This window comes from Ruditapes philippinarum, unplaced genomic scaffold, assembly GCF_026571515.1.
Source record: "Ruditapes philippinarum isolate M1 unplaced genomic scaffold, ASM2657151v2 ctg121_1_1_1_1, whole genome shotgun sequence".
In the NCBI taxonomy this organism is placed as follows: Eukaryota; Metazoa; Mollusca; class Bivalvia; order Venerida; family Veneridae; genus Ruditapes; species Ruditapes philippinarum.
Window position 1 is genome coordinate 455,061 of NW_026861840.1, and position 19,682 is coordinate 474,742.

At 32.9% G+C, this 19,682-nt stretch overlaps 3 protein-coding genes across 4 annotated transcripts; 1 reads left to right on the plus strand and 2 right to left on the minus strand.

Annotated features, from left to right (window-relative positions):
* Positions 1-508: 508 nt before the first annotated feature.
* On the minus strand, positions 509-2,399 carry LOC132717023 (uncharacterized). The gene is made up of 2 exons (XM_060700390.1): positions 1,544-2,399; positions 509-1,279 (listed from the first exon to the last, which is right to left on the minus strand). Exons 1-2 carry the CDS (start codon positions 2,171-2,173, stop codon positions 911-913), a joined length of 999 nt encoding a protein of 332 aa, XP_060556373.1. The 5' UTR covers positions 2,174-2,399; the 3' UTR covers positions 509-910.
* Positions 2,400-5,967: 3,568 nt separating this feature from the next.
* On the minus strand, positions 5,968-9,147 carry LOC132717020 (uncharacterized). Of its 2 annotated transcripts, none has more exons than XM_060700378.1 (2): positions 8,199-9,147; positions 5,968-7,053 (listed from the first exon to the last, which is right to left on the minus strand). In XM_060700378.1, exons 1-2 carry the CDS (start codon positions 8,289-8,291, stop codon positions 6,094-6,096), a joined length of 1,053 nt encoding a protein of 350 aa, XP_060556361.1. In that variant the 5' UTR covers positions 8,292-9,147; the 3' UTR covers positions 5,968-6,093. The 2 variants fall into 2 exon arrangements, with proteins under 2 accessions (XP_060556361.1, XP_060556362.1); XM_060700379.1 differs by lacking the exon at positions 8,199-9,147 and adding an exon at positions 7,343-7,546.
* Positions 9,148-11,307: 2,160 nt separating this feature from the next.
* Positions 11,308-15,384, plus strand: LOC132717025 (uncharacterized). The gene is made up of 2 exons (XM_060700391.1): positions 11,308-11,800; positions 13,147-15,384. The coding sequence occupies exon 2, from the start codon at positions 13,147-13,149 to the stop codon at positions 14,098-14,100; it is 954 nt and encodes a 317-aa protein (XP_060556374.1). The 5' UTR covers positions 11,308-11,800; the 3' UTR covers positions 14,101-15,384.
* The last annotated feature ends 4,298 nt before the right edge of the window (positions 15,385-19,682 follow it).

Sequence of the window (19,682 nt, forward strand, 5' to 3'; positions counted from 1 at the left end):
CTTACCTGCCGCGATTTCAAAGAAAAAATAATTATGCTTTTGAACAAATGTTACATATATTTTGTCCTTGGAGGGGTGTGGGGTTGGGAAACAGATAAAATTGTCAAAGTCTGTTTAGATTGCCGAGTAACAAGAAGTTAGAAAAGAATCTAAGTAATAAAGATTTCTTGAATCAGTACATATGGTGCATATGATACTCGATCTTTTCTATCCTTTCTATCGCGCCACATAAAATATCCAATAGTGTATCGGTTTTTATTCTGCCCTGAAATATAAGGCAGGCTAGTTAAAATATAGTTCAATTAATTTGTATGTTTAGTAATCTATTGAGCAATAGCAATTCAGTTATACACAATAAGTCTTTTAATTGTGAAGAAAATAGTAAGACTGATATTTTTAACTATGTACAGACATGCATTTAATTGCATTACTTGTATTGATACTGCAGTACCTAGCGCATATTTATTTTGCAAATACTGCATAAGTACTGTCACACACAAGATATGCTGCCACTTGTACTGGTACTGAATAACTGCTCAAAATGTTGTACTGGTACTGCATTTGGCACTACTTTTGATTTCATTATAAATTGGAAAAGAACATTTTTATAACATATATTGTTCTATTTAATGGAAAGTTTATACTTTTACATTACGGACATTTTGTTGTGACAGTCTGTATGCAAACTAAGTTAAAATCCCTTAAATGTAAAAGTACTGGTATTTATTTGCCTTAAAACTAAACGTACTGGTACAGCAGTACTGGTATTTCTCCTGATATTACATAAATTGAAACTGGTTCTGGTATTAATTTTAAAAAGTATATATATCGCAAGTATTAATATAATTTTATATCTGATCGTTAAGATGGTAGTTAAGGTGATATAATTAACCGCATTGTAAATATTTTGTTAAAAATAAAAATAATTACCAGGGCAATTATCCGAGTGTATCGACAAGGCAGGAGTCTGATTAGCGTGATTCTGCAATGTCCAGTCTACCATCGACAGCACAGCGTCAGGTCCGTGTGTCCCTTTACCATCTGGACCTATGGTTTGATCTTCGTCAATCAGGAAGTTCAGTTGGTGAGGGATGCCATCCAGTCTTACTCCGAATATTTGTATTTTACGTAGGGTTAGAAAGTATAATGGACCCATCTGGCGAGAAAAATGAGGCAAACTGACGTTCTGACTAAAGTCAAATGTAAGATGGACAAACTTTTCCTCCGAGTCACGTGTGTCAACACTACGCCGTATGCACTCATTATACAGATCACGTTCCTATAAAATTACAAAACAAAAACATCCAAAGTAAAACATAATTTTAACTTCTTAAAACAACGATCTTAATATTCAAAATCATAAGAATCATAATATTGTCGGAATAGAAAGCACATGCATTTTTTTTCAATTCTTTTCGTGCATCGAGTCTTATTTGTTATTACAAGATATGCTTAGAAAATAATTAATAATTCATGCAGGTCAAATATCTGTTTAAATTATTTATAAGTGTGAAGTTACATTATTGTTTTTTTATATCATTACCTTTTGTGCAAGAAGTACGTGGTCCCGCAGTGCCGTCGTTGTTGCTAGTGTCACATCCTCGGTCACTGTACCTGATATTTGTCTGCGCAGCTTCTCACAAGTGGCACATACATCATCTTTTGGGCTAGCTATACGTATATGCGGTAAACATGTCCGCCAGATGTCTTTGAATGACGTTAGCTCTAAAGCGCGCACACGGGGATCTGAACAAGACTGTTTGTACAGCTGATGCATGTCTTTTTTGGTTGTGTCAGACGTCAGATACACTGGTGGGATGTTGTCTAGGCAACGAGGGGCTGCAGGTTGAGGGAGACCTCTTTCTTCTGCATAATTTCGGATGAAATAAACAACGCGTATGACATCATCATACGTAATAGCATGCTTTGGTTTTTTACCTGCGTTGCCATGCTGTCTTGGAGTTACGCCGTGATGACTGACATGTTTAACAATGGCTCCTAATGCATATTTCGTAATGTCATAACATAACATGAATGTTCCTTTGCACACCGTTTTTCCTGACACCCGAAATGTCTTCCTAGAACGCTGCCTTTTTTTGCCACGTTTAGTTTTCTCGTCGCTTCCCTCAGCCACTAACGACATGATACACAGTTCTTTCTCCTCCTTTGTCATTTCCCTGATAGAAAGAATATGACTCAGTATGTCGTCAAATTTAAACTTTGTATGACAATTAAGACGACAACCACAACCTTTTATAATAAATTGTCTTACTGTCTGTGTATCATCAGATGTTTCACAAATGTCCTCCTCACTACTATTACTATCCGTTCCATCATGATCAGACTGACTATTCGCGGTGGTGAAGTCTCTTGCTCTTGTAGCTACGAGTTCGGCCTCGTCATTCTCGCATCTTCAGCGCATTCTTCCTTCATCAGAATATTCTGAGTCGGTATTATCTCTCGAAAATTCTGTGGTTTGAGAGTTGTTAGGAGTCCTTCCAAAAATGATCCGAGTAAAGGATTCAAGATCCTATAAATGAAAAAAAAAAATAAAAATAAAAAAAAAAAACGAATAAAAATGTTAGCTTCAGCTGGGATTCGAACTCGATTCGTTTGCGTGACAGGCCACTTCATTATCCACTGAGCTATACACTTATCAGTTATGAAGTGGAATTATAAATCAATATTTTAATCTAAAAAACATTTTTTACTCCATGATGACTTAGCATATTTGGACATATTACTTTCCTATTTTCTTGCAACAATTTTTAAAATGAATTATGAATTACGAGTTTGTTTTAATTTAACTTGCGACTGATTAGATTATTCTTAAAATAATTTGCCGATAATATATGAATTATGAAAACAAATGCTCAATACAAAACTGTACTGTACAGTTAAAATCAAAACAACGTAAATTCAGATCTAAATTTATTCTATATAAAGGCACCGCTCAGAGTTGCCAATTCTTATTCTTTTGTATATTGTATACTTAGATCTAATGTAAGTATACTGTAGATTCTTTACTGTTTACAAACGTCGGTGTACTACCAACAATAAAAGATTATCAATGCTACAGTATGCTCCGATTATAATTTATAAACATGAAAAATATGTTTTTTGTTGTTGATTTTCATCAATTATACATAATACACACTTACTTCTAATTCCTCCTCCATCTTTAAATGTTTCCTCTGAATTCCAAAGTCAATACACTTTTAAAAAATATCAATAGCACACGATAAACAGTATTTCCGTATTTACATGTGTAATACGCAACAAGAGTGACGTCATTTAAATCGCTGTAGTGCACATTTATTGTCGTGTCATTAAGACCGGTTTTCTCGCGTCGCGCGTCATGTATTTGCATCCAGTAATCAATAGTCTTACTTTTAAAATACACTTTGCATATGGCAAAAATGGCACGAGTTTTCTTTTTATTATTTTTATTTTCCCCTGTAATAATACATTTCATAATTTTCATCAAATTTATTATTACATTATTTCTATATAATATTAAAGCGGCCAGCTTTAGGTTTTATTCTACTGAATCTTAAAGCGGCCAGTCTGTAGGTTTTATTCTACTGAATCTTAAAGCGGCCAGTCTCTAGGTTTTATTCTACTGAATCTTAAAGCGTCCAGCTTTAGGTTTTATTCTACTGAATCTTAAAGCGTCCAGTCTCTATGTTCTATTCTACTGAATCTTAAAGCGTCCAGCTTTAGGTTTTATGCTACTGAATCTATAAGTGTCCAGTCTCTAGGTTCTATTCTACTGAATCTTAAAGCGACCAGACTCTTGGTTTTAAAATCTCTAGGTTTTAAAATCAGGTCTTGATAGTAAACAAGAGTCTGGATAAGAGTCCAAAAATGGTAGTAATTCTGTCAAAATTTGTGTTAAAATAATTGGCCTTCTTAGACAGTGACCTTCTATTATGCTCTTAATTAATTCAACCCATTCCCTTTTAGTAGTTTTGGAGATACTAACTTGCAATAACATAATAACTAGATCAAAATGTGTCGCCGGCCCCGACACCAGAGTCGGTACAATAGCTCTCCCTATTCTTCGAATAATCAAGCTAAAAATGCTAATTCGTATATAGAATTGCTTGATTCACATTTTTACAAGTCCCAATATGTCTAAAGTTATCTCCCTTGAAGCCATGTCATGACATTTTAGACGCGTGTCGCATTTATTTGTCTGTGAAGTTTATTTTATTTCTAGATGAAAGGGTTATTTGTTTATTTATAAATACACTAATTAACTAAGAGTGGGTTAAGTAAATATTCCAAAATATCGTTATTTAAAATCTACATTGAATTGTAAAAAAAAGAAAAAAGAAAATTCTCCCTTAATTTAGAGGTAAATAGTGAAATGGGGTGTGACTTGAATTTCTTGATTGTAAACTTTTAAAATCTATTGCAAGTATTACATAATAGCTTGAAAATTTGTTTAATTCATTGAAATGTTAAGACTATAAAGTAAAACTTTGGTTATGAAATGAAATCGGGCAAAGTTTAGTAGATTCGAGTTATTTGTTCATGCATAGTTTATTTTACGGCATTCTTCGTATGTGGATTGAAATAGGTTTATAAAGCCTTTAAATTGTTCACTATTTTTATTCACTCGAAGCCTGTGGTTTCATTTTGATAGTGTTTAGTGAAAAAATTGTAAACTTACATAATGAAGTCTTGACACACCTTCATTCGATAGATTAACAAAATACAAAAATTTTCTTTCAAATTTCCAACGCTACATATGATCAGATGTATTTTACTGAATCTTAAAGCGTCCAGTCTTTGTTTTATTCTGAATCTTCAAGCGGCCAATCTATATGTTTTATTCTACTGAATCTTAAAGCGGCCAATCTATAGATTTTATTCTACTAAATCTTAAAGCGACCAGTCTCTATGTTTTATTCTACTGAATCTTAAAGCGTCCAGTCTCTGTTTTTTTCTACTGAATCTTCAAGCGGCCAATCTATATGTTTTTTTCTACTGAATCTTCAAGCGTCCAGTCTCTGTTTTATTCTACTGAATCTTCAAGCGTCCAGTCTCTGTTTTATTCTACTGAATCTTAAAGCGACCAGTCTCTGTTGTATTTTACTGAATCTTAAAGCGTCCAGTCTTTGTTTTATTCTGAATCTTCAAGCGGCCAATCTATATGTTTTATTCTACTGAATCTTAAAGCGGCCAATCTATAGATTTTATTCTACTAAATCTTAAAGCGACCAGTCTCTATGTTTTATTCTATATAATCCTAAAGCGTCCAGTGTCTAGGTTTTTATTCTACTGAATCTTAAAGCGACCAGTCTTGTTTAATTCTTCTGAATCTTAAAGCGGCAAGTCTCAAGGTTTTGTTCTATATACAAATGTAATCTTAAAGCGACCAGTCTCTATGTTTTATTCTACTGAATCTTAAAGCGTCAATTCTCTAAGTTTAATTCTACTGAATCTTAAAACGTCCAGCCTCTAGGTTTTATTCTATATAATCTTAAAGCGACCAGTCTCCTTGTTTTATTCTACTGAATCTTAAAGCGTCCAGCCTCTAGGTTTTACTCTTTATAATCTTAAAGGTTTTATTCTATAAAATATTAAAGCGTCCAGTCTCTAGTTTTTCTTCTACTGAATCTTATAGCAGCTAGTCTCTCAGTTTTATTCTTCTTTATATTTCTTTAATGTCATGTTGATCATATGCAGGGGTCTGTATATGATGTCAATATGATTCTCGTAACGGTTTCACATTATAAAGGGAAGTAAATGTATATTCTCTAACTTTCAAATTTCAAGAGTTATTTCCCTTTACCCTATCTCTAAGTTATAAATATACAAATTGTATGTAATACTTTAATCAAAGTAAAAACTGGGAAGGTTGGGAAGGTCAGGAGGGCATTATCATTTGGAAATTTGGAATAATTCAAAGTGAAACATGTGAAAACTTATATATATAATAGAAACAATCTATCATCTTTTAACTTTTTTATTCAAAAAACAAAAACAGAATGAAACATCTTGTACAAACAAACTATACAAAGACATATCAAAATTGCACTATTTATGCTATGCACTAATTATATTTTAAACATTTAATGTCTTTTAATAATACACAGCTTCATAATTATTTGGATTTCTTCTGGCCTTTTCGTAGGAAGAACTATTTGTGACTTTATCATAGAAGTTCAAGAAACTGGCCAGATTATCTCTGTCAACGTTTGATAGAAATTCACTCATTGATTCATCGACAGGTACTCCTTCGTCGGCGAAATCCGCACATGATTTGCTAAGCTGCTCAACAAGTCTATTTTTAGAAACAACCGGATCAGCATCCACTTTCACGCGGTATCTAGGCAACGCACTGTATGCTGAATTGTTCCTTGTATTAGATGTTGACTTAGAAATTGGACCACATAACCTTTGATCAAGCTGGGAATCAGACAGAGTGAGAAATGGTCTTCGTTTCCAATCCTGAGATTTTGACATTTTATTACTTGGGATTATTTCTTGGCCGGCATCATGTGTCACAGGGGCTTGAACTGATTTCCGTTTCCACTCATTGTCAGATTTTCTTTCGATCACATGTACATCTCCCTCGGAACTACTCCTCTGAACTCTTTGTGGAGTCTGAATGCCCCAGAAAGAATCTTGTTCTATATTCGACGGTTTCTCAAAGTTTTTCTTAATAGACAAAACACTTTTTCCCATTTCACTGGACACATTTACACGTTTTGTGAGTTTTCTATATGCTACGTTCTCAGAACCTTGTTTCGGTGTTGAACTTTTTGGAACACTGACTTGTTCTCCCCACTTAGTCCACACATTGAAGACCTTGTGACCGTTAGGCACCAAGCGTTTCTCTTCCCCTGACGATTCAAACGATGACGATGACAAATAACCGGATGTATTGGAATCCGTGTCAGATCGCGTTGACCCACATTCTGAACCAATCACACTCGGCGTTACAGATTTCACGCGCTCCTCTCGAGACTCATTCTGCATCCCCGTTACACAAAACACTCGTCCCATGTTGGATCTACCGGAAGTCATGTTGCGTCCAGTCTAAAAATAGAAAAGATGTAAAATATCAGTATTGCAACATTACAAGTTTATAATATAAACATAATAATAGCGTTACAACTAACATAATTGTGAAAAAATATTTAACGTTTCGTATTTCATATACATATGTCAAAGTACGACACAGCTGTTTTATTTGTATATACGCATCAAGTATTTGCAGTCAGGTTATTTATTTACCCAGTGTCTTTCAAAAAAGACTCTGATTTTTACAAGTTTGTTAAACAAAGCAAAACAAATAAAAGTCAACTTGAATTTATCCTCTACTTACGCAATATAGTTTTAAGTAAATATATCCCAATTATTCTATATTTTTACTTTTTAAAACAAAATTTCTACAGTATGTCCTTCGCATGCGACTTGACAATGTAAAATGAAGTGCGCCGTTCGGCTATTTAAATGCCAATTTACATTGTTTGAAGGCTTCGCATAACTTGAGATCGGATGAAACCCTGGCATATGTTTTAACAATTGGACATAATAATTGCTTCTAATTGTTTAATATTACCTACAACCGTGCAAACAATAGATTGCAAATCTTCACAAAAGGGTTTTCAGACACAGCTATTGTATGTGATCACAGTTTTACAAACACGTCAAGTTAGCCTTGATGGACGATAATCGGAAGTAGGAAATATTATAAACTGGTTTAACAATGGGCTTTTCAAAAAGATAACCAAAGTATCATCAAAATCGAAAATCTTGTTATTATTATTAAATCGTTAAATTGGCTGAATTTACGCGCGAAATATTTCAATTAGCTATTTATAATTGATCTAAAAATAAACCTTTTGTTAGATTTTTTTTTTCTAAAGATATAAAAGATCATTTGGTAGGATTTTTTTGTAAACTGTAAGATTAAGATTGTCTGAATGTAGCATAGGAATGTCATATGTTATTATATCTAATATTAAATGCAAATTATTAAAATAGTTCGTAGTTTTAAAAATGCATAAGTATTTGCAAAAAAATGAATGCATTAATTTGTTCAGATAAACACCTCTTAAACATTTATTTTATTTTGTATAATAGAAATTAAATGCAAAAATAATTCATATGTATTTAAGAAACAACTGCACACATGATTTCACTATGTTACTAATGTATTTAAAATAATTTATATTTACCTTATGTTTTGATATAACCGGCATTGTTGATTGTCGTACTGTAATCTCTCGATAAATAATGATAAAATAGTTGTATGGTTTGGAAGATATCATAAAATGATGAAGGTCCAGTACTGGTCAGTGGTTTTATAGTTTAACCGTCTTGACATTCCCAGGTTACTCAAATAAAGCAGCTGTGAATCCTACAACAGAATCGTGGCATACGGTTAATGACACCATAAAATTACATGTTTTTCACACCCTTTATTATTCTGAAAGGCGCTTTAAATAAATTAATTGTTTGTTTCTTGTTAATTGCGATGCGCGTGAAAGCCGTGAAGAAAACGCTCGTGTCAAAAATTTAGAGTACTCTCGTGCTGTCAAGTACTAATTTAACTTAGCACTAATTGTCAGAAGTGTCTATCCGAACTTTATGATAGTTTAATTGGGGACTGATTAATTAAATCATTGTTCATTTATTGCTTTACAATGGCGTGGAAAAGAATTGAAAAAATTGGACCGAACGTCTTTTGTAAGTATAAATGATTGGTAAATAAAAGATAAGTTTTTACTGAAAAATAGACACTGATTTTAAGAATAATGAAATAAATAAAGTGTTAATAAATAGTATTTATTTGAGTGTAATAAGTAATAATTGGCAGTCTATTTATAAGTTAGAACATCCAAATGTTAAACCATTATTGCTCGTTAAACAATAAAAACAACATATGATTTATTTTAACTGTGTGAAAAAAAGGAAAAACGAAAAGGAATTTTGAGAGACATATAGATATACAAAGTTTAACATATATAAAATAGTCAACAGATAGTAGAAAAATGCAGTTGCTTAAGGTATGTATGGTTTTTAAATATTCTATGTAATATATATTATATTAAATGTTTTTCAACTGTATCATTTTCAAACGAGATTGCATGTTCAGTCAGTTATCAAACATCCAGGGAAAAAAAAAGAAAACTAATCTTGACATAAAGGGTATCATACAAATTGTTTACAACAAATGTTACATTTTAAACACTCATTTACGGAACAGTTGTGATACAGTTAACAAAACATACATTACTGTCAGTGCTGCTGTACTTAAAACAGTAAAATGACATCAAAATGTCAATATGATACATAATAAATGTCAAATTCTTTTAGTTATTTTCAAATTTTAAGAATAGAAAAAATGATACACATATAAACTTATTTAGAATTACCTTTAAACCTCGGTGGTGATCAGCGTAAATTTTAACAAAATCGTTGTACTTCCATTTTAATACACGGTACGCTGTTCAACTTCTTCTTCTTTGTAATCATTTAAAGCAACATTATAATTTCTAAGACAAACTAATATTATTAATTGTATAATCTGACAGTTTAAGTACCATGACATTGATGTATCAGTTTATAAAACAGGAATTTATGTTAAAATTTCATGTCAAGGGAGGGATGCTTTTAATTGCCTTGAAGCAACTCGAACATTTCTGACACCTAGATTGTTGTGTCGAACCCCTTGTGACACTGACAAGATGCACCCCTATCATCAGTACGAGAACCAAGAAAAAACTTGACAAAAATGATAAATATTGTAAAAATAGGCGCTTACGATTTAAGTGAAATAATATCTTTATTTTAAACAGGTAACACATGGAGAAGATCTTAATTGTAAATGTGTCCTTCTTTACAATAAATAAAAATACAACATTTAAACAGTGAAAGTATCTGTAACAAATGGAGAAAAGGAACGCTGATTACATGACTGCTAAAAAGGTTTTGCATATTTGTTAAAAAAATATACCAAAGCACGTTAATCAAGTAGCAGTAACACTAATTCTAATTATACATACAATTTGTAGATTATTTTAGCTTTCTGACGCAATGACTCATAGTTTAAAATCTGGGACAAAAAAAAAATGGCCGAGGTTTAGTTAAAATACTAAACTTCTTTTATTGATAAATATGATTCATGTATTTAAATTAGCAGTATTTTCTTTTTTTCTCTTTTTTTTAAAAAAAAAAACACTGGACGCAGAATGTTTTTTTTATAAAGATCATGCTCCGATAATGTTAGAGCACTTGACATCATGTCAAAAAAGTCATTTAACAATGTCGATGTCCATGAAGATTGTACAAGAAGATTTCATTTTAACACCGTTTAATGATCAACAATCGATGGATGTATCAAAAGAGGGAGCTTCGGTGTTATCGTTTTGAAGATCGAACATTTTTTGTCAACAATGCAGTTAAATTAAAGACTAAGAGACGTTAGTCACTAGCTACATGTAGATTACATTGTTTACACTTGTCAAAATATTTTCTAAACGATTTAAAAGTTAGTCTTTGATTTTAAACAACTGTCTAGCAATTAAGATCTGTATCGGAGTGGTCAAGAATTTATACACGAGATTAACGTGCGAGGTTGTACCTACCTCGAGATACATTGAACGACGATATGTTTTTCAAATAACAAAACAAGATTTATGCATCAAACTATAGAACGTGAATTGTAATTTAGACCGTACCATGTTCACAGTCACCCAAAACCTACCCGAGTCCGTCTATTTGCGGAACACGAATTGTTTTATTTTAAAAAATGTTTTTTTTTTATTATTATTTTTAACCAAATATGTAAATTGACATATATTTGAAGGTCGTTTGATATTTAGATCTAGACTTAACTTTCAACAATATTTGGATTTAAGAAACGATTTTTTTTAGATTATCCGTTCAATAAACTTATCTAACAATAATATCGTGAATCATGGCCGAGTGGTTCGTGGGTTCAAACCCCGTCTGGGGCAAGCCGTTGTTTCCATGAGCAAGAAACTTTCCCCTCACTACTTAGTATCGGTTGGTTCCAGGAACAGATTCGAGAGTGTTTCAATAAGCTTATAGCTTCAAACACAAGTTCGTACAAAGTATTTTTTATCTATAGTTTCTGTTTGATATTATGATTGTGCAAAAGCACCATTTTAAAAGAAACATCATGACTAAATGAAAACATGACTGTCTTAAACGACTGCCTTATTAGATGTTAAGTTTTAACTTATCTTAAACGGGGACGGAAATTTGATAGCGTAAAAAGGCTAAACGGTGAAAGAGTAATGTAGACATTTTTTTTATTGCATTTCAATTCTGATATCACGATTAGGAAATGTTACAAAAAGCTTAATTATTTTTATCTGATCATATCTTTAAAGATTACCTTGTAATAAAAACATATTTTACAATGTAACAGCACACGATTAGAAAAAGTCCCGAAAGATCTAAACAGGTCCCCTATCAATTATCCCCTTGTTGATCCTGATCTTATCTGATGAAAACGTTTGAAGTTTTAAGGGTCAAATATCAATTATCACACAAAATGCTGACCCCTAGGGCTCAATTAGTCATTACGTCGTAAAACTCGGACTGACGTTCCATCAATAAAGCACCTCAGCAGCCACCTTAAATATAAAGCAGCATTTATTTCTTGTCAAAACTGATCGACTTGTAATTATTTAAATAACGACACTTAAAAAAACTGAAGCAGTTATGAAATGAGCGCGCATGTGAGTGGAATAGTATTCGGATACTAATCATATCATTATTTTTCGGATATCTTTAAAACACAGTTGATGTAAGTGATTTTTTTGTCTGTTTGATTGAAAATGAAAGCATAAATATAACACTTATCTCTTGAATACACTCTAAAAGTGAAAGTTACTTTATACATGTAAGGTATTGTTAAACCGTTAGTTACATAGATGGAATAAAGTTATATTAGAAATTGTTTGCAAGTAAGCTACTAAAGTGTATCTTTTATATTCGTATTGTCTGTAAATGGATTATGTAACAATTTCATATTGTTGTTTTTTTTCTCCATATTTAAGAGACTGCTTTGAAATATTGACAATGCAAAAAACGCTAGGTTATATTTTAAACACAATTGCAAGCTTTTAATATTTCTTTATAGATTTCTTTTGTCCTTTTTTGTCGCTTTCAATATCTAAATAACAACGCGACAAGTAGCTAGAAATGAACAGTTGTCTTTTATAGAATAATGTCACGGTGACATATATAAAACAATGTACTTGTACGTATAAGCAAAAATAACAAATCTATCTTAATTAATGGTTTTACTTGAATCAATAATTACATAAATTGTTTTTGAGAGGTTTGGTATAAGAATGCACCAAACTTGTGGGATTTAGAATCGTTTCACAGTTGATATCATATTATTATAACCGTCAAAATATTTTTTTTTTAATTTTCAAATTTTGAATATTTCGGGATTTTAATATTAAATCTACACTCTAAACGTTAAATTTAAATTATTCTTATATAAATAATCTTATTTCTATTCATTTCAATGAAATGTGTATGCTATCAATTAATAATACAGAGAACGACTCCTTTCATCTGGAAGGAGGAGGGTCATAAGTCAGTCATTATGGTGAATGTCGAGCTGTCATTATATGATATTAAATATTAATGGTACAGCCAGAATATTTGACTTGTTTCGTCGCCAACACTTCCACAGTCTAAACGGCTCGTGTTACGTCATTATTATAAATTGACGACATCATAAAATATTCATAAAGTCAGACAATAGATATTTAACTGTGTGATCACATACTTTGTTAGGCGACGCATAGTAACACAACCATTGCATGAATTATGTGAAAATACCAGATTTTAAACTCGAGTCTGAAAAAGAAAGTTTACGACAATATTTAAAAAGGTTTAAATTATATCATTTCACAAATAGTTTGCAACAAAAAATACATTGTATATAATTTTTAATTCTTGCTGTTTTTCTAATATGCATGTATATCTATATTTTAACTGTATCACCTAACTGTTTAATAATTATATTTTCATATTAAATCACTACATTTCATATTAAATCACTATATTTCATATTAAATCACTATATTTCATTTTAAATCACTATACATATTTCATATTTAATCACTATTTCAGATGGCCGATGTTCTACATCTAAAAGACAAGGGAATTCCGCTGAAAGTAGACGGTTCCATACGATACGTAAAAGGGGCGACAAAGTACACAACATGCGCTGACGTCATCAAAATGGTTCTGAAGAAAACCGGGATCAAAAAGGAGTACAGGCATCTTTTTGCCATATATGAAGTTTCACTTAATACAGAAAAGCCTCTGCCTTGTAAAAGCAGGATTGTTAAAGTGATACAAGCATGGAGAGGGGAGCCGAACAGGTTAGTGCTCCGGAAGTCGGAACCTCTTACCCCGGTTGAAGTGAAAGACAAACGTAGTAGATGGAACTTGAAGAAAAAATCCACACAACACATATCCGAAACACGAAAACTCCCTGACATAGAAACACTGACATCTCTCGTTGAAATGGTCGACAAACATAAGAATCGAGTACAACAAGACGCTCGTCCAAATATCGGACAAAGGGAACTGTTTGTGGATAGTACTAGTGATTCGGATAGCAGCATGGATGAATTCCTTTCAAAACTTGACCATTCAAAGATCAATGGACTTATAAATTTCTTTGCTGCTATTGCAACCAAGAAACATAGAAGACAAACTTACCGTAGGTCAAATAGCGGATCGACAAATGAATATGCTGACTCATCGGACAGCTCTCCAGTGCGTCCAAGACGACGTAAAGTAAAATGTTCTGCTGCAAAGAAAACTAAATCTCGAAGCAGCAGAAGTCGAATGATGGAATCAGCAGACGTGCATCCAAATAAAAGACACGCAGTCCAAATGGTAAATTTTGGATTTATAGACGTCGAGCCAAGGTCACAAGACAGAGTGTACTCGCTTTCGGAGGGACATTCTTCGGATGAGCAGACGACAGCAGTGCGGCCTCGTTCCGCTAAAATAGTTTACAGCTCGCAGACGACTCATACCAGCCAAGAGAGAAATGTATTCTGTCCAAGATGACAACCATTTAAACCGAAGACTAAAAACAAGAAGAACTGTCTTAGAAGAGTCTTGTAGAAGCTTGAATAAACAATACAATATCAGAAGAATGTCCGGAAACTGTCAGGAACTCTGCTGTGAAAGTCCAATTCATAATGTTGATTCCGGTCACGGTGAGGAATCCGACTCATCTACTGATTTGGATGCGGCATTTGTGATTAAAAAGAACGCTGGTGACGTCATAAATACGCGTCAATATATCGAGACACCGGAACATGGCCGCATTTTCCAAACATTTGTATCTGAGAAGCAAGTAACAAGTTCTGCTAGGAAGCTAGTAGAGTACAGCATTACTGAAGATGAATTGGATGCCTCTGAAATTATCGATATAACTTCAACGTCCGAGACAGAGGATGAGGACAGTGAGCATTACATGAATGGTTGTCGGACAGATAAATTCGAATTTGGAATTAAAACAGAAATAAGTGAAACCGAAAATTGTGCAATATCCCATAATACGCAAGACGAGGTTGGAAAACGAAATGAGTTAAATCATAATGTTGCTGATTTCATAAAGTCAGTATTTGGAAAGCAAGTGATAAATGAAGATGAAGAAATGAACAGTTTTATGAAATCTATGGTCCTTGATGATTCATCGTCAGACGAAGGGTTAAGCTCAATGGGCAGTGATTTAGAAAAAGATGTTAGAATACGAGTATGACGTCTGAACTGTTAACCATTTTAAAGTAGTTCACATATTGCTTAACAATGTAAAAAACAAACTAAAATTTAGATTTGTTTTATAAAAACAAAAACCGCCTAAGCAAATATTAAAATCCAATTTCCTGATGCTCATTCAGGTGATATTCAACAAATTCTACTATATATAGGTACCTTCTCCTATTTTTTTCTCTCCTATTGCTCATTCTTGCTATCTTTCTGTCTTGAGTCTCGTGTGACATGATAATAGTCACGTGATCTCCTACCAATACCGCATCTTACTATATGTATAATATATGTATATTTTTGTAACTAACTCAATCTGTACAGTGGTAGATACATGTATATTCTATATCATTATAATGTTAAATTATATAATATAAAACTGCATTGTATATCATAAATTTATTTTCGTTTTAAAGTCGTATATATGTACATTGTAATTTAAACTTACGCATTAAGTGCTTATGTAAATAAATACTGATTATAAACTCACTTCTTAGTTTGTTTTATTTTCTACAAATCCTTTAAAGCACCATGTCTCCAGATTCATACTATTTTTTATGGAAATTTTAAGTAAAGTATTGCCTTAAATTGTAACCAAAGAATGCTGTAAGATTTTATGAAAATTATCTATAGGGCAGAATATGCAAAACATTATTCTAACTGCGTTAGTGAGGCGGCAATAATATGGTTAAACTACGACACAATCAGTCATTTATAGCGAATACAAAAATGTATGTACATTATTTGTTGAATTGTGAACATTTTTACTTTTGTTGAAATCTTAGTACATTTTTCTCATTTTTTTGACATATTTTGTCTCAACTGGAGGCATGCATCTTTAAGCGAATACAAAATGCAAGCATAAAAATTTTGCTTTCTCATATCAATATATATTTAAAAAGTATGTTAATATGAAAAAGCCCATTTTTTTTCAAAGCCAAAATACATACTAAATAATACACACTAAAGCACTTATGAATACTAAAAGTTTAACGAAATTAGTTCGTTTCACAAAATGCCCTACTATTTTCGGACGCCGGCAAAGTTGGGAAATTAAAAAGAAAAGTAGAAATCACTTAACAAGATAATACAATATTAGGAAGTTATTCTTAGTATACGAGTATGACATCAACTACGTTGCTGATTTAAACGTTGGTGTGGAGGAACTTTCCATACATTACTTAATGAAATACTTGGAACGTAAAACTATCTATCATAATTATGATAAATAGATGGAAATCTGCAAGCATTTTAAAAGAATTTGCCATTTACAAGTCCCAACATCCCCTTTCCCCGTATATCATTTTCCATATTGCACGTGATATAAGAAGATATTCATCGTCTTGCTTCAGAAAGATTGGTGGTTCTATACAGATGTTGGTTCTATGCAGGAACTCGTCAGTTCGTAAGAAAATGGAAAAATGGCTTTAACAGACACTTGGGGATCAGGTTCTCCCTTAACTTGCTCAGCCGCTACCATCTTTTTGTCGATAACTTAATTAACATTCAAATACGAATGGGATGAGATACGGAAATATACGAAATATTCCGAAATGACACTCTTTCAACCAATAATTTTATAAATGGAGAACAAGCTTGAAATAGGAAATTACTATTTTTTTCTGTTTTTTTTTTTATTTCAGTTTATTTTACATTAAATATCAATTTGTTATTTATACTTTAGAGTAAGGGCAAGTACTTCAGTTCGCCGGTACATTTCTAATGATCTAATACGCAATTAATAAAAACTATAACGATCTTCATCTTATTTTATTCCCCTTAAAATAGCGTCGCATTATTTGCAGCAATGCAACCCTCGACTTCTGGGCACGATGACCGCATATTTTAACAAAATAATGGCAAATTGTCGATTTTTAAACGATATTTTATCGCTTTAAAATCATTAAACGGAACATTAACATTATGCTAAACATAGAATACAAGATGAGGTCAAATTGCTCGCGACAGGAAACAGAACTGCATGCTGGGAGCACGAGAGCGTTCCATTGTAAAATTTAAATTTAAATTAATGACCTGGGAAGTTTTTAGGGCCAATGTTTTTAATTAAGATGTGACAAAAATGTTGTATTTTGTATGTGTTAATACTTCTATTACATGGAATGTATTCAATATAATAACAAAATTTTGAAGGCACATTATAGGCACTTTATGCCTAGGATTATTTTATTTCTTTAGAAGGGGCAAACATGAATTTTATAATGTTTAGAGATGGCAGATGCTTGTTACCTGACGAAAGTAGCGATATGTGTGAAATAATTTGTCATAAAAGTAACAAAATGTAAAAAAAGTAGTATTTTGACTTTCATTATAACTGTACTTACTGCCAAAAAAAGATGGTTCAGGTCCTTGGCCAATGGCTAACTTTTTAGGTACACCAGAATTATAAAGCTTTTCAGAAATAAATGAGGCATGATGGGCCTTTAAAGACTGAGCGAGGAATTGTAAACTAAAATTTCATAAATACGGTGTTTAAGGAAATAGTTATAAATTGCGTTGCAATTTCAATTTCTACCAGTTCAACGAGAACAAAACTATTGAAAAGGTTATACAAATAAATAAAACTTCAGACTATTATTAAAACAGCAATTTTTTAACATATACATGTAATAAAACTACTAAGAAATGAAGTTCCAGTATTAACACATGTTTATTTAGTTTTATTCATAATAATGTAATTTTTAAAGAGAAATCTTGCCAAGGTAAGTAAACTACATGTATGTACTGTACAAAATAATGGAGGTCATGAAACAATGATCGAAAATGTTACGGCTTAGTATATACTTGTTCGTGAAGGCGCAACAACGCTACTTTTGCCGATTCAAAAAGTTTGACATGTCATACGTTATAAAGAAACATACATGTAATGATGATAAACTATCCTTTTTTGGTACATGTATTCTATGTACAAGTACTTTGTAGCTTTTTTTCATTGTAATATGTACAAAACATGTACTGTATAGAAGATGTTCGACAGTTGATTATCGCTACGAGATGAGTGGCGGACAAGCTAACTACCCGGTCGTAAACTAATTCCATAGTCATTTTAATCACCCTTCCATCACCAAGTAATAGAAGTATCTTTTTTTTTCAAACCCAAAGTAAAGGCTCAACCCTTTGGAGGGAGCTGGTGAACCCCCCTGCAGAAAGCCCCATCACTGCGATTTGAACTCATCCCGGTCATTTTATTTTGGAGGCAAAAGAAATCCATCGCAGTATGGGGCGATGGCGGGGAGGGGGGGGGAGGTAAAACTTCCGACTCATTCATCCGCTATGAACGGGAATGGGGGCTGGGGTTACCATTGGCTCGTGTGTTACAAGGGAAAGAAGTGCTCGAAATGATATGACACGAGGTCTTTCTACACTAGTATATACTGTGATATGCTATGGAATCCCAACAGTACAGATTTCACTTTTAGTATATCTGATATTTTTAGTTTTAAATTAAGAAGACTCGTTATGATGAATAAGAATGTATCGTACGAGAGCAAAAGACGTTATGTTGTGATAATTTTAAACGTATTCCTCAATCGATTCGACAATTTATATTCGATATTCACCAAGGCCAAAAAGCCCCAATAATACCAGAGTTTGTGGTGTAACGTGAGAAAAATGTGTCGCGAGAAATGACATGAAAATTTCATAGGGAAGGAGCTATTAAACTGACAAACATTCGATTTTTCTTGTTTTATACAATATTGAACATAATGGACATCAAGTGGTCAATCACACACGATCAATTACCTATGAAAGGACCAAGTGTGTGTCTGACATTGTTAGAGACGTGGTGTCTTTATCGTGATGGAAACAGGAATTTCGGACGAAGTTTTTTTTTGCGTTCATTATTACTGGCATAGAGTGAAAAATGTGTGCCTCTTTTCAGTTTTAAAACCCGCCCAGGAAGGTCATACATGGTCAAAATTTACATGAAAACATTTCAGTTAAATCAGTAAGCTAAAAATGATTTTGTCCATCATTCACTTTGGATAAAACTCATTTTTAGGAGGAAAAAAAACAGTTGCTGAATAGCGAATAAGACGGACTAAGATCAGAACGTCCCGACTGATATATTGGTCTGTACTGGTCGCCTTGGTTAAACAAGAACCAGTTGAACGGGGTGATGCTCCCCGAATAGATTTTGGAGACGGAAAAGTATACCTTTTGTAGTTTCAGAGTTATGTTGCAGACAAAGTTCAAAATGCGATAATTCCAAACTTCGACTACTGAATTGAGATCTACCGACTAAGTTGTCTTAGTTCCACAGTAAGGTCCTGGTCGAAGTTCAAAGTGTAAAAATAAACAAAGGGCAAAAACTCCAAAATAAGGTAAGGCAGAGTTAGGGTTCTTTTGTGCACTGTACGAACTACAAAGTGTTTTCTTTAATCTGTAAATCTGCTATGTACTGGACAATGTTCAAAGTGTAAAAACGAACGAAGGGCAATAACTTCTACATTAAGCAAGACAGATACGGTTCTCTTGCACTGTACTTCTATTTAATGAGCTCAACCTAATAGTATCATTAAGTCAAAGTTCAAAGTGAAAAAATGAACAAAGGACAATAACACCAAAATTAGACAAGGCGGAGTTATGGTTCCTTAGCATTATATCTACCCAATGAGATCAAACTACAAAGTTTCATGTTGACGGCTCTTGTTCGAGTTATGTCCCGGACAAGAAAAGCAGACAGATGGACGGACAAAGCGGCGACTATATGCTCATCCTTCGGGAGCACAATTAGTCCTTAACTAATAGTTAAATAGCAGTTAATAGAAAGTTTGTAAACCTAATGGTGAAGTTAACAATCTCTGCAGAGTAAACCTTTTTGGACAATGGAAGGTCTGTTTGGTTTTTGCCAAGTG